At 60.0% G+C, this 16,664-nt stretch overlaps 2 protein-coding genes across 2 annotated transcripts; one reads left to right on the top strand and one right to left on the bottom strand.

Annotated features, from left to right (window-relative positions):
- Positions 1-3,913: 3,913 nt before the first annotated feature.
- On the top strand, positions 3,914-5,863 carry BESB_018270 (uncharacterized protein; the record flags this gene model as incomplete). Its single annotated transcript, XM_029360542.1, has 1 exon — positions 3,914-5,863. The coding sequence occupies one exon, from the start codon at positions 3,914-3,916 to the stop codon at positions 5,861-5,863; it is 1,950 nt and encodes a 649-aa protein (XP_029216518.1).
- A 1,886-nt stretch (positions 5,864-7,749) lies between these two features.
- On the bottom strand, positions 7,750-15,809 carry BESB_018260 (uncharacterized protein; the record flags this gene model as incomplete). Its single annotated transcript, XM_029360541.1, has 2 exons — positions 7,750-15,620; positions 15,716-15,809. The coding sequence occupies 2 exons, from the start codon at positions 15,807-15,809 to the stop codon at positions 7,750-7,752; spliced, it is 7,965 nt and encodes a 2,654-aa protein (XP_029216517.1).
- Between the last annotated feature and the right edge of the window lie 855 nt (positions 15,810-16,664).

Raw genomic sequence — 16,664 nt, 5'->3', positions numbered from 1 at the left:
CGGCACCCCCAGCCCGGCCGCACCCAAGTGAGCTAGAGCGCCTGGACGTCATCACGGGAAACCCCCTCAAATATGCCATCAATCATCCATGCTCCTCCCTGCCCGCTGCCTTTACCGGTGGTGCGCGCTCGACCCACACTGTCTACCGGTTTGAAGAGGGCCATTCTCTATGCCTATCAATTCGTGCGAAAGCTTTGTCAAAACCGCCAGCAGTTTTCCCCTTCAGCTGGGGGCTGATTCTTATGACGGTCCGGAGACTCCTGCGCGAATATCTTGTGGGTTCATACCTGCGTTCTGTCAAGCACTTTCACATCACCCACAGTCACATTTGGCACCGCAGGGGGGGTGTACGTAAACCCAACTTTTGATGTGCTGTCAAGGACGCTCGATCCTTCCATGGCTTTTCGTGTGTTCGGTTTGCCATATGCGGCGCGGCAACATCACTATGGCGCCGCTGCGTTGGCTGGACCAGTTGCTGGCATGAACGTGCAGGCGCGCCCTGCAGGCGGATGGATCACGATGGCGGTTGCAGTGATGGCATGAAGGCGGCCCAAAACCACCCCTAGAGACACAAAGAAACAGCGAAGGTGAGGGGTCCTCATGAGTGGGTTACTGTTTTTTGCAGTAGCAAATACTATTTCGTTTTTATGTCGCCGGAAAGCATCGATGACATGCTAACAACTCTCCGAAAGAATACGCTGTATCCGTTTGTTCGGGTTATATAGGGAGGATGAGCGCAAATGTCACGGGCACCCTCGGCCAATTGTGGGATTACACAGCCATTCCGGACGAGGAAGCATCAGGAGCTTATAGTGACGGCATTGGGAGGATTCTATCCGTCCGTTCTGGTGACTAGCAGAGGACGCTCATGAGCTGTCGAAGAATCAGATGTACAAGGGCCACGCGTATTGTCTATTTTTTGAGACCCACTATGTACACATTGCCCACCTCTACATGAACACCCAGTCTGGAGGTAATCGAGGTTTTTCTTGGGTCGCACACTGAAAGTCCACGGCAAGCATGTGGTAATGCAATCGCGATGTTATATGACACATACTCGGCAGCGCAAACTCGTGCATCCTTGGCGTGTGGGTTCGAGTAGGTACAAGCTAGCACGGACCACACAGCCGCCTTGCCGAATGAAGACAATACGCAGAACATCCTGGATACGCCGCCGACGATGGTTGAGTGCAGCGATACAGTAGAGACTCGGGGTTGCCCTCGACAACGCTACGATGAGAGTCACACAGTCTCCGCATCGTCAAACGGACAGGCGCTGCCCGCGTCCTCCCTTCTCACTCGACGGAACGATGGCGGGCGTCAGAATTGACAACGTCTCACACACATGGCGCGCGGGTATCAGCTGCCTGTTGGCGATCTCATCTCATGGAGGCAGGACTCCTGAGGGACGTGCACCGTCACCACCATGCAGCAGACGAACCACATGAACAGTCCACCGGTCCTCCGGTGCTGGCTGCGCCGGTGGCAGCCCGGGTGTTGTACCAGATCTCAGTAGGGACTGACACACTGTACCTGGCTTAGTTGAAGTACAAGGCATGCAAAGGAGAAATGTCTCTTGAACCCCAGAAATCCACATGGGTCATTGCGGATGGCTAGTGAACGGTGTTAGAAAGGCACACGGCCCGAACCAGCGCAAACGAATGACGTCCCCTTCCGTGCAGGGGCCCGCTTCCTCTCAGCGATGCGCAATGATGCCTACCCAAATAATGGTTGCTGCCACACGCGGAACGGCGAATTCTTCGTGGCGTCTCGCTTAACGATGCTGCTGACTCACGAGGCTCAGCTGCGTGCCTCAAACACAGATGAAGCAAAGGTCGCGTTGGGGATCATCGCGCGCACTTCTGAGTATTATTCGGGCCTGTAGCGAGGGGAGGGCATCGACCACGGCGCTTTTCGTCACCTCCACGTTCAGATTCGTCCTAGAGAGCTGTGCAATGCGATGAAGAGCACACACCAACGGCAGGAGTTGCAGGAACCGGAGATGGTGTTTGGGGCCCCACTGGGCGATATGCGCATGAAATCGGCCGTGGGTCCCCCAGCAGGTGTGAGGCTAATTGCGCGACCCTTTCGCGTGGTCGGTATGTCTTGAACCGGGTCTGGGACTGAAACGCTTGAGTGGAAACGGCCTGCGCTTCCGCCTTGGTCCAAACAGAGTTGGCCCTGCCACTGGACACATGGAACAAGCGTGATTCCGTACTTTTTGTGAGTTGGTCGTGATTGAGAAAACGGCAACAAACGTTGGATTGTGTATGCGGCTGTGCTTTGCGACTCGCTGTGTGCATGCCGCCACGATGGCGGCAGCAAACTGGACCCTGAGTTGCATGTCTGCGGAGTGGTGACGGGTTTCCGTCGTAGCTTAGTGACCATGCGTCGTTGTCATGATCGTGGTGTGTGCAGGTATCTGTGGCCAGGGGCTGATATTTGCAGAAATAGCCGAGAATACCTACAGTTGTTACCGCTGTTGGCCGTCCATTAACGGGCTGCACGGCACGGCCTCCGCTTGAGAGGCCTGCAAAGCTCGGCGGGGGAACGCCGATGAGGTGCGCGTGTGCTGCCCAAAAACTCGTGGTAGTGCGCCCATGTCTTTGGATTACTGCCTACTAATAATTGTGTGCACCCCTGATGAGCACAGCAAGCATACTATGCGCGTGAAGCAGCGTTCGGCGTATAAAGCTTCAATACCGGCGCAACGAAGCCGGAAGGCGGTGTGTGTGACAGCTGTTGTTTTCAGCTCTCTCTGTCTTTGCTAAGCACGCGGACGCACTGGGTGCGCTCTCCGGACTGCCCCTGTACCACAACGATGATCAGCGCTCAGTACACGTCGTTGACCCCAGACGACAAACACACGGCTAAGACGGGCCAGCGGTCATTTCCCAGCCCAGCAGCAACGTCTCAGATCGTTTCACTGGTCAGTCTAGTAAAATCGTTCTAGTTGGGATATCAACATCCCCAATTAACATGGAAAGAGCGGAGGCGCGACATGGTGGATGCGGAGGAGTCTGTTCTTCTTGGAACCAATTAATACGCCGGCGAACAGAGGCGGCTGGAGCGGAGCGACTGGAAAGAACTCTCCTTCATGGCTCCAGGTTGTTGTGTGATGTAGACGGAGAAGCAAAAGTAAGATGTCCCCCGTGGGTGAGGACGGGAACAGTACCAGCTGCCGGGTTTCACGGGCCAAGCGAGAGAGAGGCTGACGACGTATGCTGTATCCCGTCTTTACATTCCGCTCTCAGCAATCGCTATAGATGACAATGCTTGGCCACTACATGCGTGCGCCGTGAACATTGGCACACATTCTGAATCATTTTTGGCTTCGCTCCCCTGGATGCCGCTGGGAACTAATCACAGACAGAGTCAGTGCTTTGCAGGCTCACCGTCGTGAAGACGCATGCGCGCGAGGGAGGCGACGGCAGAGGGCAGGATCTTCTGTCGACTCGCCGTAGAGTTGCTGAGGAGGCTTCAACTAGTCCATCTCTAGCAACGCCGTGTTCTGCGACCGCCAGTCGTCCGTCAGTACACGTGGCAGGGAACGAGCAAGATATAACGGAACCCGCACGTGCGGAGGTGTGGGTCTCCCCTCCTGTGGGGTCCTACCGTCCTACTGGCTACAAAGCTCATTCAGGGTTTCAGCAAGAACACACTTATTCACTTGCATCATTTCCGTGCATCCGAACTGCTTCACTCTAATGAAATCATGGAAGCGGAACCCGCGATGCAAAAGAAAATTCCGGGGTCGGGCAGTAGCGATCCCAGGACCCCCTCAATGCGAGCTGCATATTGGACGTTAACCACAGGAACTCCTCGCCGTGGTGTGCCTCCAGAGACCAGATCGCAGCTTGGCCTCCTCATTATTGGCGTTCTATATGTGCACTCGACAGTCACAGGGGCATCAATGGCATCCTGGGCTTATCGTGCTGCCCGATCCAGCGTGGGCGATGCCGCGGGACGACCAACCAAGCCGCGAGGGAGGCGCCTGTCTGCTGAGAAAGCGGAACCATACGGCAGTAGTGACAGCGCCGGGCTGATGGGCCACATGTATGCCACAACTTACACACCTAGCGGAAGACCACAAGAGCCAAGCTTTGTGACTTCCCCGGGACCAGCGGCTGCCGCCCCGGGAAGGCAGGACGGGGATGGCGCGGCGGATATCACTGTTTCACCTTATGGCCTGCCGCAGACGGTTGCGTATGCCATCGGTCGCCTTCAGTCGCTACTCTCTCAACTCAATGCACAGGAGTTCGTTGACGTACAAACAATGGTGAGATGGCCTGTCCGTGCTCGCCTGCTAGCAGAACGCATGCAGCACTTGTCCCAGGTACTGCAGCAGATGAGCGTGATACGCCAGCCTAGGAAGGAACAGAATGTCAGAAGACAGCTTCGCGAGTGCCGTGATCAGATCGAGTTGCTGTATTGGAAGGCGCAACGGCACAGCATGCTGGTGGCACGCCGACGCAAGCTTAAGGATCAAGTCGCCTCGGCTCTAGTTTATCTTCAAGGGATGGATTCGCTCGGCATAGAAACGGAACAGTTGCTGACCGCCGGAGGCATGGCACCGCTGTTTACTGTCTCAGACCTCGAAGCAGCAGCCATCACCGAGGAGAACGTTTTGTCGAAGATCCGCTGCGCACGGCACGAGGCGGCAGCAGGCTTTCTTGACCCGAGGCATAACTCCGTAGCTGGCAGGTATCTTCTAACCACGTCACAGTGGCAGGAATTGTCGCTCGTGCCACCATCACTGGTGGAACAAAGTGAGGGCGCGGACGGTTCGCTGCGAGAAGATAGAAAGCTATCAGCGCGGCTACCTGAGCTTCTTGCGTGGCTGAGAAAGGGAGCGAACGCTTTCCAGCGACGCCATGAAGAGCAGCGAACTGCTGGGCATCACTTCAGCGAGGAAGCGGTGCGAAAGATTGAGGACCATTGGTTGCGTCAGCGTCACAGATTGGAGGCAGCGGGGCTGGGACCAGTGTTTGGAACCAACTGTTGGGAGGGCCCTGTTTCCTCCGCCGCTGTCCTCAAGGAAGGTGTTGAAATGGCGTTGGGGCCCCATCTATCATCAAGCCTTGTTGGGTCTGCATTGATGACGAAGAATAGCGCAGCGCTGCAGGTTGCTCTTGAAGTCCTTCTAGGACTTCAGAAAGACACACAAGCTGGCAGCGGAGGAGATGGCGGAGCAGGGACGGGTGGGGGCCTTCCTGCGGGGAGATCCGCGGGGCACTCAACTGATGGAAGACCCTTCGGCGCTGAGACTCTTCCTGTTTCGCTGCCGGGAATAACTCCCACTCCGACGCTCGATGAAGGCATAAAGAAGGTGGGACTACGATTAGAGAGAGGAACATGGCAACCAGATGGACAAAAACACAAAACAAAGCACACCCGCCGAGGTGACTCCATCCCTAGTGAACAACCCAACACTGTAGAGGTGGGTCATGAAGCACCTCTCGCTTTACCTTCATTGCATGCACCCATGCTTTCGGGTAGCCCTGGCCAACCTCACTTACCTCAATTCTCACAGCGTGGTATAGGACCTCTACTGTACCCGCAGTCTCCAGTTGTGCCTACCGGCCCCCTGCACGACGCCGCACGGGCGTGGAGCGCCCTTAGACATCTCGGGAATCTGTACAGCGAGGGGCAGCCGGCATGGCCTTCACGACCTGCTCAACCAGTGAGCCAGTTTCGTCCATTCCCTCATCCTTCCCCACAACCGGTTGAGGCGCCGTCCATCCTCACGTTGCCGCCACATTCGCATCTCCCGATAGCAGGTTTCCAGACTAAACCCACCAGGGACGGCAGACTGCTCGACCAGCTGTTGGGCGACGGCACGCCTCCCGACCTCCTACAATAATTGTGCGGTCTCCGTACAAGCGCCTACAGAATGACAAAATCTCTTGAGCCCACAGACACCGCTGGCGATGACGCAGTCCTGGTGTCGACGGATACTCGGCGACTGCGTCCCTCATCCCGACACGACAGGCATCCTCCCCTCGAAATGGTGGCGTCACCAGTGGATAGGTCGGGTCCAGGTGGCAGCCGCCAGCTCGCCTCTCGGGTGTGCAAGCGCGTGGAGAACCTCCGGGACTCCAGGCTGTTTTAAGGACCCAATGAGGACACTGATAAACGTGTTTGCAGCTCGTTCTGCGCGCAGGGCGGAGCAATCGAACTCAGTCCCGCGTACAGTCGATGCAGTGGTCGTTAGCTCCCGAATGACATCTCGCCGTTGGAGATTCAAAGAGTGTGCAAATGCTATGCAGATGCTCTGGGGACTTTAGGGCACTGTCGGTTGGTGTCCCCGTGTCCTTGTCCTTGCCAGGCACCATCACTAGGGGCGGCGACCTTGCTTTCTGGTAATCCGCTCCAAAGGAATCCTGTTGTGGTCCCTCGAACGTTTATGTGTAACATGACTTCTGACTTGCCTCCATCTACTGGATCAAGACACATGAATTCGACGGCCTTCGTGATCGTGGCTAGCAGGTATCACGGAGCAGTGCTACGCTACTCCAGAGACTCACCATACGAGAACTGGGCGCGTGAGCTGAACATCCATGCGTCCCCCATTCCCCTGGGCTCATGACGCTATTCAAGCTGTGGGCTGCCACGCAATCGCACCTGACCGTCCCGCGACTCCGCCACATACGAGAGCTAGAAAGGTCCCTTCGCTCCCATGTGTACAGCCCTTCTCGATTACGCGGTGATGAGCCCTATGGATTTGAGGGCCCGGGTGCCCGCTGCAGGCAGCGTGACATGAAAGCTTCTTGTAAGTTCTAGGCCTCTAATGGGGTAGTGTCCTGGAGGTTCTGGCATAGGTCTGAAAGCCATTCGTATAGAGCGTGACGCCGTGTGTCAGCACGCTTTCTAGCGTACCAAGTTCCTACAGGCTGAATGCCATGTCGCTTGGGTAGTCATTTGTGAGTGCAAAAACATGGAACAGCCGGCGGACAATCGCACCGAAAAGCGCACGATACGATATACCCAGCTTTGTCAGAGTTCTGATCATGAAGCTGCAGCTCGCCGACACTGCCGCGCCAGAGAGCTCAGTACCCAAAGAGCGGCAGTGTGAGCCTGTGGAGTTCCTGGCCGTGTAGTGAGACGGTATTCGCTGTAGGCCATTGCACCGCACACTCTCCACCACGCCCTGTACTGGCCCCGTAGGACGAGGAATCGTAGCTGTAGATACGTTCGTTCAGCCGGTGGCCTACACTACCAGAGTCCCACAGAAGCCCGTGGCACGCGTCCCTCTAAAGTCATCCCTCATGAATGAGCTGCTCTTTCGCCCAAAACCGCGCGGCATTCCTCTTGGCTCATGGGAAGAGGGGGCGTACCATAACGCACAAGGCTCAGGCTCCCACTGCGAACAGGACCGCGGTATACTCGGCAGCATAGTGCAGACAACAAGGGCTTCCTCTGTCCCTTTCATTTGCCGCTTCCACGGCTTCTGCGCAGCATTTCGCGCTAGGGTACCACGCCCCCAAATGCTTACCCCTTGAGAACGCCTTCCTCGTGCGGGAACGTCATACTTGCGCGCTTGCTGTCTTTCGACGGCTGGCGAACACCTCACACGAGGGCGAACTACCGCGTGTTACTTCGGCAATCTGTACTACGACGCTCCTACTTATCATCTAGCAAGCCGCTACTCATTCGCCAACTTGTCGCCTCGTTATCGGAGCAGGCGTGCTAGCCGTCACTGTGTTCCAGTCGGTTCCACGGGACCGCGCTGCCGCATCCTGCTTCAGCTTATGGTTCGCCGTCTTGTAGATCTTGCTCATTGGGTTCAGCCTCGGCTTCTTCGTAGACCAGACCCTCGTCGTCCCGGTCGTCGTCACCGTCTTCCTCGGCTTCGTCTGAGGCGGAGATTTCGTCGGGGGCGAAATCGGAGTCGGCGCATCCGCAGAAACACCCAGCGACGTGGTGCAAATAATCCGCTACAGAGAGGGACCTTTCAGTCAGAGGCAAAGGCGAAGACGCAGATAACGCAGAGGAACTCATTACTGTTTCGTCGCATGCTTCCGCACTGCCCGCCCAAGGGATTCTCACAAGGAACGTCGAAGAGTCCGATTCGGAAGAGGGCTGCCACGACCGCGAAGGCCGAGGGAACGATTTCGCTCGCATTTCCCACTGACGCAAAACCTCATCTTCAGACGAATCGCCGTCCTCTTCGGAAGAGGAGGATGATGAAGGACAGAAGCTATCGTCGGAATCACTGCTTGAGACGGCAGTTGCGAATTCACTCCTTATCAAAAACGGATCTGTAGAATGCCGGAGATTCCGTGGCGCATCCTCTCCCGATGTGCCCCCCCCTCCTTCATCTGCATGCCCTTTCCCGCGCTCGGCAAGTGTCGCAGAAGGCAGATTCTGTTTTCTACGCCGGCTGCTCAGGCCGTCCTTGTGCGGCCAAGATTCGTGTTCCCCAACGTTTTCGCCCCGAGGCGTGTTACACGCTTCCGTCTCTGGCGGAGCCTGGCTATACCGCGTTTTTCTGTCTTTTTCCCGCTCCGCCTTCCTGTCGGGAGCGACGGGCCCCTGGAGATGCCTTTCTGTTGCCATAAGCTGGATATGCGACTGTATGAGGCTGTCCTCGGGTTCTAGCTTGCCTGCCTTTCCATCTGTCTTTCGCGTCGTCTTTCCCTCTCCTTGGCGCCTCAGGCTCATCCCCGCGCCTCGACGAGCGTGCAAGGATGCCTCCGCCGAGCTCGCCTGTGACACAATCAGAAGCAGTGCGCGGCTAGGAAGACAATCCAAAGCCCGGGCGGCCGCATTCAGATCCCGGCACCTGAGCAGACAGCACCGGCGATGGTCCATGTGGACAGCGGCCAGTCTGCCGACGACGCAGGCGAAGTCGACGACAAGCTCGCGGAGTTTTCGGTACAGCTGTGAACGCAGGTTGGCTGAGCTGGCGGACAGGAAGGCGCACTGCCACACTGCACACGGCGCCAGAGCAGGCACGGGCGGCGAAGGCGCAGACGACGCACAGGCGAGGACAGGGAGGGCTGGAGCCGCCGTCAATGCGCCATGCGGTCCGGTGGAACAGCGAGACAAACTGCACGCCGCACTCGAAGTGGGCGAGTTTCCGGGCGGCCTTGCGCTCGAGAAAGCTGCTGCGTTGGAGACACAGCCCTTCTTCAAAGCGGCGCTGTCTGGATGTGTGCGCAGCGCGTCGATTTGCGTGGCTAGTAGAGTCGAGATTTTGCTGCAGCTAAACAAGTAACAGCTCGCTTCGACGGACACAAACAGGTCCGTTTTCGCGGCGTCGCAAGCGTCCGCCTTGACCACTTTGTCCTCTGCGGAGCCTCCGCGACCCCGCGAAGACAAGGGAGAGGAGAAAAGCAAAACTGCCGAAGAACACGAAGGAGGCGGCGCGCGTTGGTGCGCAGCCTGCCCGCCTCTAGTTAGTGACTCAGACCTCCCGTCTCCGCGCCGCCGCCTCCGGACGGACGAACACACAAGAGTGGACGAAGCGAGCGCAGACGAAGAACGCTGGGACCGCGTTCGTCTTGGCGGCGACACTGTGGGTGCCCTGGATGAACGGCGTCGATTTCGCGACGAGGGCGAAGGCGTACTGGCCCTGCCACGCCCGGCAGCTGCGTCCTGCTTGGACGGAGCATCAGGCGGCTGGGCGCCAGCTCTGCCAGCGCCCGCGGCGCGACAGCGAACAGGGCTCGCAGGCGTAGAGGACGAAGTAGAAGACGCACACGAGGATGCGCAGACAGACGCGCCAAAACCCGAAAACCGTCGCCGTTCTGCAGATGCAAGCGAGACTTCGGTTGACTTCTGCGTCTCCTTTTTTAGCAGAGGCAGAGGTGGGAAGACGCTCGTCGAGGCTGAATTGCCGGCGACCACGGATAGACCGCCGCTTTGGCCCCCTGTGGTAGAGCCGTTCGGCGAACCTCCACGAAGAAGAGACGATGAAATTGCCTTTTTGCGTTCCAGCGCAACCCTGGTTTCTTCGCCTTCCAAGACGGATCGACAGAGCGCTTCAGTGCCTGTGGCGATCTCGGACGCAATTCGGGCGAGACCGCAGCACGACGCAGAAGAAGCGCGGGCATCACTGAAAGAAAGACAACGACGACTATCCTCTCTATCCCTTCCTGTGGCCGCTTCTACCGCTTCAGGGTTCCCCTCGTCTTTGTGGCAATTTCGTCCTTGTCCGCACTCGCTTGCCGCTTTCGAACTGTCTGCGTCTCGGCCGCGGTCGCGCCTTGGCTGTGCGTCCATGCGCTTCACTTGGTGGAAGCCGGCATCTTCGAGGGCGGAGAGGTGAGAAAAGAAACGAAGAAGTCCAAAGAGGAAGGCATCAGGGAGAAGCAGCTCAGCATGCTGCAGCAGGGCTTCTCTAGCTGGATTCCCCATTCGGCAGTCGCCCAGCCACCGGCGATAGAAGAGAAGCAGATGCTCCAAGCGTTCCACAGGATCCGGTGTGGACCGCAGCTGCCAGAGAGGTGAAGAGTCAGCGGACGGCGAACACGAGGGCGACGCATTCGGCGAATGCGGAGACGAAGCACGGGCCGACACGACACTCGGTGGCGTCAGAAAGGACGAACCGAGAAAGCGTCTACTGTCATGCCTCTGTCTCATGAGCAAAGCCTCCTGACAGCTGCTGCAGCCCCGGCCGTTCGCCTGCTCTGCCTCTCGTTGTGTTGGGCCGCCACAGATGCGCCTGCCCCTGTCGCCAGCCTGTCTCGCAAGCGGCTTCTCCATCGCGCCTTCGCGCGCGTCTCCCACTCTCTTCCGTATTCTGCCCGATCTCCTCAGATGCTCGAGCTTTCCTACGGGCTCTGCGGCGCCTGCCTCTGTCGATGCTGTTGCACGGATTTTTTCGACCAGCGCTTCCTTGACCTCCTTGTTCTTCGCTTTGTCTGTTCTCCCCTCGAGTTCGGGTCCATCCCCCACCACGTTCGCCGCTTCGGCTCCCTCTCCCTGGGTTGTCAGCGGCTCTGCCTCGGAGTGTGGGTTCCCCCTCGCTTCGCTTGCGAGTTCTCCTCGTGTCGCGTCGCGAGCTGTTGCCGCAGGCCGTCTCAACGCTGAGCTCCGCTGAGGCATCTCCGCGTCCATCGCCGCGCTTGCGCAGCATCTTTGCCGCTTCCCACGTCTGCCATCTTGACTCTGCCACAAGCTGCCAGCGGCTCCCGTTACGCCATCTGGAACTGAGGCCGCGGCCGTCGCGCGGGCGGAGCATGCGTCAGCTTCTGGCGACTCGGCATAGTCGTGAGGCGCGCGTGGCGATAACCGTCTTTGTGCATGCCCACCTGGAGAACCTGGGTTCGCGTCTGCGACGTCGCGCCTGTTTTTCTTCCCGTCCTCACTCAGTTTGCGTTTTTCCCGTTCCCCTGTGACACCACACCTCCGCGGCGTCCGCGGCGCGCGCCCACGCGAGCGGGAAGCAGCAACCTCGCCATAGGCCACATCCCCGCGGGGTGCCGCCTCAACCCGCGCGTGAATTGCTCGCTCCTTCGCGGCTTCCTGGGCGGCGCACGGCGCAGGGACGCGTGCGGACGAAGCCAAAGCAGACGACAAAGAAGACGCCGACGCAGGCCGTTCACTTTCTGTTTCCTGTGGCTTCTCGCTGGGCTCTGCGAGACACGCCGCGTCCTCGGTGCTTGCTTCCTCGGTGTTTGCCACGGGTGGACAGGGTAGGTGCACCCTGCCGGCAGCACACGGGGAACTGACGCGAGATGATGGAGGAGTACAGACGGAATCCAACGAGAGGGAAGGGCGCGCTTGGGAAACGCTGTCGTCCTTCTCTGTTTTCACAGGTAGAGCTGAAGGAAACAGGGACGGATTCTCTTCATGCGAGGCCACGCCGCACGAAGCAGCACCGCGTGCCTCTTTGACGTCTCTCCCCCGACGCACACCTCTCTCTGCACCTTTCTGCGGCGCGGTGCGTGTATCTTGACTCTTTGGTTTGCTGTCTTGGCTCGCCCCTCCGTGGGCTGGGAACTCCTTTACATCTGCGCGTTCCGGAGCCGACCTGCGCTCTCCCATCTGGGCGGGTCCCGCATCCCGCGTGACGTCCTTGGTGGCATTTACTTCGCTCACGGCATCTTCCGCACCAGGTCCTCGGTTCGCGCCTCCGTCTGCGTCCTTTCCCCTTCCCCCGTGGGCGTCGCTTCGTGTCGCTTGCCTCTCTTGGCCGAGATCTGCGTCGTCTCCTTCTCGGGTTGGGCGCTCTCCAGAATCTGACACCTTGGCCGTTCGACCAGGCTCGCGCCCCTCGCGTGTCCTGTCTCGCGAGAGACAGGCCTCAGACGCAGCGCCTCCGCTTCCCCCGCAGGCTTGATCCTGTGGCCCGTGCGTCGCCGCCTCCGTCGGAGTTTGTCTGGAAGCTGGCTTTGTTTCGTTGCCTGCGTGGCCGCCGGACGCCAGCCCCTCGCGGCGAGGAGCTGAAGACGTCTGAGACGCCACAGAGACAGCTGTGCGCCGACCAGGACCAGCCGCACGCGGAGCGGCAGCAGCGGCGGTTGACGCATGCAGCAAAGCTGAGTCGCCGCGTGCTACGGCGCGGGATAGAGAGGCAGGGCCCGAAGGCGGCGTGGCCTCAGACAGCGACCGGGGCCCATCCGCCGCGGAGCACGAGGCAGGCGCCGCCGCGGGTGGAAAGGACGATGTCGATGGAACGCTGCCTGGAGAAGGCGGATGCGGCGGAGACGGACAGGCGTCAGTCCCAGCCGGCGGAGGGAGCACGGACGCCCCAGATGAGGGCGGCATGGATGACTCCGGTGAGTCAGTGGAACGCGGTTGCGTGGGAACGCGCTCCGGAGGCGAAGGCGAAGCAGGGGTCGAAGAGGCCACACGGGGCGGCGTCGGCGAACACGCAGAGGACGGTCCCACAGCACATGCGGTCGCGAGGCTTTCTGCCCTACGCGGAGGTGAAACAGAAACGGCATCAGCTGCAAGAGCCTGCTCACGTCCCTCTGGGACATCCGCGCCTCTTCTCTTTTGTAGACCGTCGCTTTCTGGCCTCTCCTCTGCTGTGGATAGAACCGCCGCCCCTTCTCGCACCCCATGGGAGGCGACCGCGGCGTCGAGACCAGCTTTGCCTCCGTCGGTCCGCTTCCCACGACGTCGAGTGGCCTCTGTCAACGGACTTTCGCGGGTATGCCGCCCTTCACTCGACACGTCGCCAGTCTCGCCCTCCCTGCTGTCCGCTGCTGCCTCTTGCAAAGGGACGACGGAAATGTCGGTCTCTGTCGCGTACTTGCAGCGTGACACGCTTCGCGATCCGCTGGGTCGCGCGCTCGCCGCACCCTCGCCTTCATCCTTCCCGCTTCTCCCGGAGTGCACCACCGCGGCAGAACTTGGCTCGTCATCATCCCTTTCGACGGGCTGTTCCCCTGAATGGATATGTTCTATGCTTTCTCCAGCGAGCCTCGTCTTACTGCGAGTTCGGCGCCTCCCCCGCGAGCGCTCCCCAACTCTGCAGACCCGTTCCTCGGCATTCACTTCATCTGGGCCTCCGCTCCGCTGCACTCGGCTACTCGCGCTACCTTGCCGACCTTTCTCGTTGATGGACGAAAGAAAGCGTTTCGCGTCCTGACACCGGGGCCGTAGTAAACGCCCGCTCTCACAGCATGCTTGCCTGCCGTGTACGCCGTCTATGTCTTCCACCAGTACGTTTTCTCGCTGCTCTGTCGCTCCACCGCTCTCCGCTGCCTGCGGTGTGTCGGTTCGCGTCCGCTGGGCGGCCTCAGTCTTAATCTCCGGCGAAGGCCTCTGCGGCTCTACCGCCCGGTTCGGTTCGCCCGCGCCTTCGTCTCGGCAGTCGTCAAGCCCGGCGCGAGAGGGCCTCACAGCGAGGTAGATCCACAGAGGGAGCATGTTCACAAGCAGATGCAGCAGGCGCGACTGTGCGCCGCGAGTCAGGCCGCGGCAGTAGATCACTTCGGGGTTGTTCAAGAAGGCCCTGACCCCAAACTGCAGGTTGTTAAGCATTTGCTTCCAGCGCGCCAGTCGACCGTCCTCGCTCGCAATGAAAGCCAGCAGACTGCGCGAACACAGCTGGGTAGCGAAGAGAGAAAACGGGATCGAGGAGGCGCTCGGAGATTTCACGCGTGCCGAATCACCAGATCTACAGGACTGCGCAGGCGAGAGGGGCGAAGTCGACGTGGAAGACGTCCGCGGGGGACTCACAGGAGACGTCTCCCCGGCGACCGTCTCAGAAATGGCCGCAGCAGGTGAGGGCACGGCGCTGTCGCAGAGACCTGCCTCACGCGAACGACGCGAAGGCGGAGGATGCACTGACGGCACCAAACGAGGACACGCCCGCCGCAGCCCAGGCAGAACGGGTCGAGGAGGAGGGAGACACAGGCGCGGGAAAGGACGCCGCGGAAAACCGCAGCAGCAGACTCCAGCGTTTGCACCTTCAGGAGGCGTGTGTCTTCCATCCGTCGGAGAAGGCAACGAGGCAGAGCACGAGGAAGGCGTTGAGTCGGAGCGCGGCGGTGACGAAAGACGGGAAGGCAAGCCCTCGCCGTCAGCGCAACTTGGGCAGTGAGGCAGCGCTGGACCGCGGACGAACGGGTCCAAGTACAGGCCGATCGAAGAAGGAATTGCCGAGAGAGGAAGCGGAAAACACAACGGCGTCGCACAGGAAGCAGAGGTGGGTGGAGCGATGGCGCCAGCGGCAGCGGGGGTAGCTTGCCCCTGTGCCGCAGAGGACGACGAAGCAGCACCCCCGCCCGCCGCCAGAGAAGAAGAGGAAGATCCCGGGTGAGAAACGGCACACGCCGAAGAAATGCGGACGCCGCCAGAAGACGAGATGACGCAAGGGGGACCCGGAAGGGAAACAGGAGCAAGTGGTGAAGAGTCGGGTCTCGCGACGCAGTCAAAAGGCGCAGACGGTGCGCGTGAGAAGCCGGGCGAAGCCGCACACATGGAGATATCAGGCGAGCACCCAGCAGGAGAAGAGAGACTACAGCCGGAAGGAACGGGGGAGAGGGGTGACGCAGAGGGAAGTCCATCCCCTACGGAGTTGTCCTGCGTCCTCGTGGCCTCGGCTGTGTCGGTCGTCTTCCAATCCGCAGCGCCGCTCAAGTTTGTTTTTCGGTCCCCCTTGCCTCCTCCTCCGTGAGGCGCCCCGCCCTCTGGGTTGCCAAGCCTCTCACGCAGCCCCCTTTCTCGCGGCTCAGCTGCAAGCATATCCTCTGGCTCTCGCTTTCCTGCGAGGTCGCTCGAGGCCGCGTGGATGTCTCGGCGTCGCTCTCTGCGCGCCTGGCCTCCCTCTCCAGGCCCCTCCTGCCCTTCGCCCCTTCGCCCGCGGTCGCCATTCGGCTCCTCAGCCTCCTCGCGGCTTGAGTCTGCTGCTTGCGCCGGAAACGCCGCGACACACGCCTCTGGAGACGACGAGCTGCCGCGCCTCCGCCGTTTGGTCGGAAGCCGCGGGAATTCCGCATCTTCAGACTTCAACGGCGCTGGCTGGGTGGCGGCAGGTCCGCTGCCCTCGCCGCTGCTCTGAGCCGTGAGACCTGCATAGCGCCCCCCTTCCGAAGTAGCCTGCAGCGCCTCTGCGGGAGAGGCGTCACAGCGCAAGCTGCAGGTCATGCCGCCGACCTCCGCTCCTGAACGAACCGAGGCACTTCGGGCCTTCGTTCCTCCCTGGCGGCGAGGGTCGCCTGAAACACGCCTCCTGCATGTAGCGCTTTACGAAGCCACGAGAGAAGGCTCGCTGCAGGACGTGAGTCGCGCGGCACTTGACCTCGAAACATACATGCTCTCAGCGCCCCATCTGAGCCTGAGAACCCCGGCGTGCCCGCGCCACGCCGCAGCGCGCGTGCCCAGAGAGTCCCGCCAGAAAAACACATCCAGATCGGGACTGAGTGGCCTCTGTAGCCCGGAAAAATCCAGCGAGCCTCAGAAAACGCGTGCCAAACGGAAACTGCGTTTCCAGGGAAGACAATCGGGCTGGCTCTCTGCGAGGAGCGGAGTGATGATGCAAAATGACGAAGCTGGACGGAGAGCCACGGGGAGTTGGCGTGAGCAGGGGCGAGTGAAGAGGAAGCACAAAAGTGAGCGAGAAAATGCCGAGGCAAAGCGAGAAAATCGGCGAAACTACGCAGAAGGGTCTTTCAACGGGGGAGCGCTCGCGATGAATCGCAGCCACACCCGCAGCCACACCTTCGCGGTCGCGCGGCGGGAGAGAGTGAAGGGGAAAAGGGACACACGGAGGCGGGGCGGAGATGAAGCTGGAGAAGACGGAGAGGAAGAGCGGCGAAGATGGAATTCAGGAGTCGGAACGGGCGGAAGTGAAGTCGAACTGACTAAGGGTAGCAAAAAAGATTTCAAAGAATCAAACCCAAAGTGGCTATGAACTCACAGGGCCTTGATTGCGCGGCAGTGCGAGAGCGGCAGACAGAGGGACCGCCTGCCCGCGCTCTTGTCCCTTCGAAGAGTCCACGAGGGACTCAAGCGTGCGGTTGAATCGAGGCTACTTCTAGCCGCGCAACCTGAAATGAGAATCTCTTTCTTCCAGTTTCCCTGTTCACCCTCGTCCGGCGGGGAAGATGAAAAATTAAGTTTCCTCTCTGCCGCCGGCAGGTCACGGCCGAGTTCCGCTACCCCCCAGAGCAGCGTAGCTCCCCCTCCAGCGTGTGCGGCTGTCGCGGGAGCAAGAAACGTTCGGGCGGCTGGCGTCGAACCGAGGGACTCGGATATGCACC

The sequence above is a fragment of the Besnoitia besnoiti genome, chromosome X, assembly GCF_002563875.1.
Source record: "Besnoitia besnoiti strain Bb-Ger1 chromosome X, whole genome shotgun sequence".
Classification (NCBI taxonomy): Eukaryota; Apicomplexa; class Conoidasida; order Eucoccidiorida; family Sarcocystidae; genus Besnoitia; species Besnoitia besnoiti.
The sequence above is the reverse complement of the archived record's forward strand: the minus strand, read 5'-3'. Positions and strand labels throughout refer to the sequence as shown.